Source organism: Corvus brachyrhynchos, unplaced genomic scaffold (assembly GCF_000691975.1).
Source record: "Corvus brachyrhynchos isolate BGI_N302 unplaced genomic scaffold, ASM69197v1 scaffold145, whole genome shotgun sequence".
Taxonomy (NCBI): Eukaryota; Metazoa; Chordata; class Aves; order Passeriformes; family Corvidae; genus Corvus; species Corvus brachyrhynchos.
Genome location: NW_008238344.1, coordinates 332022 through 336486, shown reverse-complemented (window position 1 = coordinate 336486; position 4465 = coordinate 332022). Strand labels below are relative to the sequence as shown.

Genomic DNA, 4465 nt, shown 5'->3' with positions numbered 1-4465 from the left:
GCACCGGGGAGACAAGAGAGACACGGAGATGAGCGGGCAAAGGGGGGGGCTGCGAGGCGGCCTCGGCAATTTGCGTCAGCGGGAAATGGCATCGTGGAAAAATGTCATGTAAATGTGGGAATTGTTCTAGCCCAGCACTTTGATTCCCCTTTAAAGTGTTGCCTTCAATTTATTTCATTGTCGGCTACCGGGAGCCGCTGTGTTTGATTCCCGACTTCAGAAAAGGTGGAATTATCTCCAATAACAAAATGTTTTACATCTGCACCGCTGAATAAATTAAACCAATTAACAGAAACCAGCTCAGATCTTTCCCCCCTGCTCGGCAGAGGGAGGAAGTCCCCTGGGACTCCTGGAGCCCTGCTAGGAAATTGGGTTTGGATAAAAGCAAAGCAATCTGTGCTCAGCAGGCAAGCATTTTCCATGGGGAAGGGTAGTGTGCCCCAGCCCCATGCCGTGGGTGCACCTGGGCATGCTCCCCACCTCTGCCAACATTTTCTGAGAGGTGTGGAGAGGGATGGGGTGGGGCTGAAGAGGAGGGCAGGATGGAGCAGGGAATCAGTCCTGGAGTGATGGAATGCTGCACAGAGCTAAAGCTCAGTATCGAAAGACCTGAGGAGGCAGATGGGGTGGGGGCTGTGGATGCCCATATGCCTCCAGGGTGGGATGAGGGAAGGGGGACCAGGGAGGTCCCCTTGGGTGGGGGGACGTGTGTCCCCAAGGGAGACTGAGCTGCTCACCAGCATTAACCCTTCCCTGGCCAACAAACACCAGATGGGAACACGGTACCAAATCCCACATCCCGTGGGCACCCACCCTGTCCATGTCCCAGCACAGCTCAGCCTGTCCTCTGCCCACCAGCCCCGTGCCCAGCCCTGCACCCACCTGCTGCCCTTCAGGCTGCTGTCATCCGAGAGTGCTTTGGAGGAGCCTTTGTTCTTGGAGAGCCAAGACTTCACCCCATCCACGCGCTCCTCCAGCTCTGAGTCCACATCTGAGTCACCATCACTGCCGGAGGAGCGGGTCAGGGTGGGAGAAAGCAAGAGGTCAGCGTGGGGCAGTGATGTTTTGGGTGCTGGAGAGATGAAAGTGCACTGGAGGGCACTGAACTCCTCCAGTACCCACTGCCTGTGTACCCTGGCATGGGTGAAACCCCATCCTATGGTTCTGCTCCATCTCCGGGACATAATCTGCATGCACATAGTTCAACCTGCAAGGCAGGGGCTCCCTGAAGCACCCCCAAACCACCCCTGCGCCTGCCCAAGGGGCTCTTGCACCCTCTATCCAACATCTCTCCCTATCACTGCACAGCTCTGGAGCTGGAGACAGCAGGGCCTGGCTTTGGGGCATCAGGCAGGGCACAGCTCCAGAAACACAGGAGATTTCCAACTCCAGGACCAGGAAGGAAATAAGTGGGTTCATTTTACAGGCTGCCGTCGCGTGCAGAATTACAGCGAGGAAGAGCAATGCTGATGGCCCCGGGTAAACAGGAGTTTAGCAGGTGGAACAGAAACGACTCTGGCACAGCGGGCGTGGGAGCACAGCGGGCAGATTTACAGCCCTGCCGTGCCCGAGAGCCCCTGATTTACGTCCCGGCGTAAAAAAAGTCCTATCTGGCTTAAACCATCTAATTTATAATGGCCGTTTGTAACCATATTGATTGCCTTTAGAAAGAAGGTGCTGTCTGCATTGCAAAATCCATTCCTCCACGTTAAAAGCATCCCTGAATAAATCTCTCTTAATACCTCACCGCTTACTGCTTTCATTAGGGTTATGGCAGCACCAGTGGGATCTATATGGAAATGGAAGCAGTGTGGTCCCCCTCTTGCCACCCCGCTCCCACCAGGCCACTCCAAGGAAGGGATCTTAAACAGCCTTTTATCCTCCTGGTTTTGGGCTTATTCCCTGCCTGGGAATGACAGCAAACAGCACAAGGGACAGGCTGGAATAGACCCTGTATATGAATCCTTCTCTTTATAAATTCAGAGCAACGAGCCGCACTCCATCCTGCGCATCTCCCTCCCCTGCAATACATCCAGGCAACGCTGGGCTTGGGGAAAAAAAAAACCAACAAAAAGACACAGAACGACACCAAAAAAAACCCCAGCAAGCCCCAAAAACAGGCTCTGAGGGCAGCTAAGGTTTTCTGACCAACGGAATTAAGCTCCACATCAAACACAGTTTATGTCCAGGCAAACGTGCCGTTAGTTAAGCAGGATCTGGGTCGTGGGAGCGACCATGGATGGGGGTATTAATTAGTGGCAGCAGGGCTCCACTGCCGCCCCACTCTGACAGATTTGTCATCAGCCTCGGCAGAGCATCCCCCCCCCAGCCCATCCCAGGGGCTTGCCCTGTCCCCATGCGTGGGATGTGGTTATGTGCTGTGCCGTGCTGTGCCGTGGATGCTGTTAGGGCATGCAGAGTTGGGCCAGTGACATGCGGGACCCCGGCCCCTGGGGGTGAGGTGGAGGTTAGGGGAGGGGAGGAAGGAAAGAGATGCTCCTCACAGTTTACTCTTTCTTTTCTGATACTTTGCCACCATGTCCTGCAAACTGGGAGGGGTTGGAGGGGCGGGGGGGGTTGGAGGGGGGAGAAACACAACAGAAAAGAAATCAAATGAAAGGAAAATTATAAAAAAAAAAAAAAAGACCAAATGGGTGGGGAATAGATGTGGGCAAATTAAATGGTGGGGACGGGACAGGGGAGGGAAGTGAGGCTTCTCTGTGCCCCTGGAGTGGGGTTGCACCCAGCTGGATCCCAGCATCCCAGGTTGGGTGCTGGAGCATATCCAAAGAAAGGCAACAGAGCTGGGGAAGGATCTGGAGCACAAGTTTGATGAGGAGCAGTTGAGGGAGCTGGGGGACTCAGCCTGGAGAAAAGGAGGCTCAGGGGGCACTTTCACCCTCTACAACTTCCTGAAAGGAGGTTGTAGCCAGGGGGGTCAGGCTCTGCTCCCAAGGAACAAGCAATAAGACAAAAGGACATGGCCTCAGATTGTGCCTTGGATATTAGGGAAAATTTCTTCACCAAAAGGGTGGTCAGGCATTGGAACAGGCTGTCCAGGGAAGTGGTGGAGTCATTCCCTGGAAACATTAAAAAAATGTGTGGATTGGCACTTGGGGACATGATTTAGTGCTAACATGGCAGTGCTGAGTTAATAGCTGGAGTCGATGATCTCAGAAGGTCCTTCCCAACGTAAACAATTGTATGATTCTATGATTCTATCCCGGGCTGGGCTGCATCCCAGCGTCCCAAACCTCCTGCCAGCTTGTGCTGCCCTGGCTCCTGGGGCTCCCTGGGCTGTTTCCAGCCAGCTGGCAGGATCCTGGATGCACTTCAGGCACCTCCACAAGTGGCTGAAGCTCATGGGGGCTGCGGGTGGACGGAGGGATGGATGCACAGGTGCATGGACTGATGCCTGTGTGCACAGGTGCCCGATGCACGGATGGACAGACACGGGTGCATGGACAGATGCATGAGTGCACGATGCATGGATGGATGCACAGACAGCATCCTGCCAGGGCCAGGCAGAGCCGAGGGATCCCTGTGGCATTTCTGAAGTGGCGAGGGGAAGCGGTGAGCCCCAGGGACGCGCAAGAGCCGGGCTCCGTGCTCTCACCTGTTGATGAGATCCTCATTGCTGTCGCTCTCCATCTCATCCTCGATGGCTGCCTGCAGGTCCCCGATGCGCTTGAAGGCCAGCTTCAGGTCTGACTGCAGGCTCTGGTTGGCAGCTTCCAGGCTCTCCAGGTCCATCTCCTGCAGTGAGAGAACGGGATGAGCTGGGTTCCTTTAGAGAACACCCCCGTGTGCCCTGCCTGGCCCTATCATGGGTGCCTCACCAGCTCGTGCTTCTTGCGGCTGGCTTCTGCCTCCTTCTTGGCCAGCTCGCCCATCTCCTCCTTGACATCACGGAGCTGCCGCTGCAGCCGCTTGTTCTGCTCCTTCTCCCGGTTCTCGGCGGCTGCGCGCTGATCCCGCTCCTCCGTCAGCTTCTCCATGTTCTCCTTCAGCCGCGTGGCCAGGCTCTGCGGAGCAGCGGGGTCACCCCAAATCCCCCCACAGACCTCTCATCCTGCAGGTCCACCCTCACCCCAACACCCACCAGGAGATGATGTGAGGATGGATCTCACTCCCATAAAATTACAAAAGGAGATGGAGGAGAAACCATCCCCTCCCAGGGCCAGGGAAGGGGCAGAACAACAGCACGGGCTTTGTTGAATTGGAAAAATAGATTTAACTGTGTGTGAAGTAATTAAAACATGTAACGTAGGGAAAAAATAGCTCCCGTTCTCCCCCAGCCACTGAGCCAGCCGCTGCATATTTATGGCCTCGGCAGAGAGAGTGGGGAAGGAAATAATAGCTTGGAAAATATGAAGAGGAGAGCTAAGCTGCCGCGCTCCCCGGCAGAGCTGCGGAGGCAGAATATAAAACAGGCTGCGTTCGCGGGACTGGGGAGGCTATAATT

At 55.2% G+C, this 4465-nt stretch overlaps 1 protein-coding gene across 1 annotated transcript in view; it reads right to left on the bottom strand.

Annotated features, from left to right (window-relative positions):
- The window catches only part of MYO18A (myosin XVIIIA), a 32206-nt gene that overhangs the window by 3350 nt on the left and 24391 nt on the right, over positions 1-4465 (bottom strand). Inside the window, exons 41-44 of the mRNA XM_017735160.1 lie at positions 3840-4025; positions 3617-3756; positions 2505-2549; positions 883-1005 (exon numbers count right to left, since the gene is read on the bottom strand). Of these exons, the coding sequence (XP_017590649.1) occupies positions 883-1005; positions 2505-2549; positions 3617-3756; positions 3840-4025 (494 nt within the window). The remainder of the gene's footprint in view (positions 1-882; positions 1006-2504; positions 2550-3616; positions 3757-3839; positions 4026-4465) is intronic.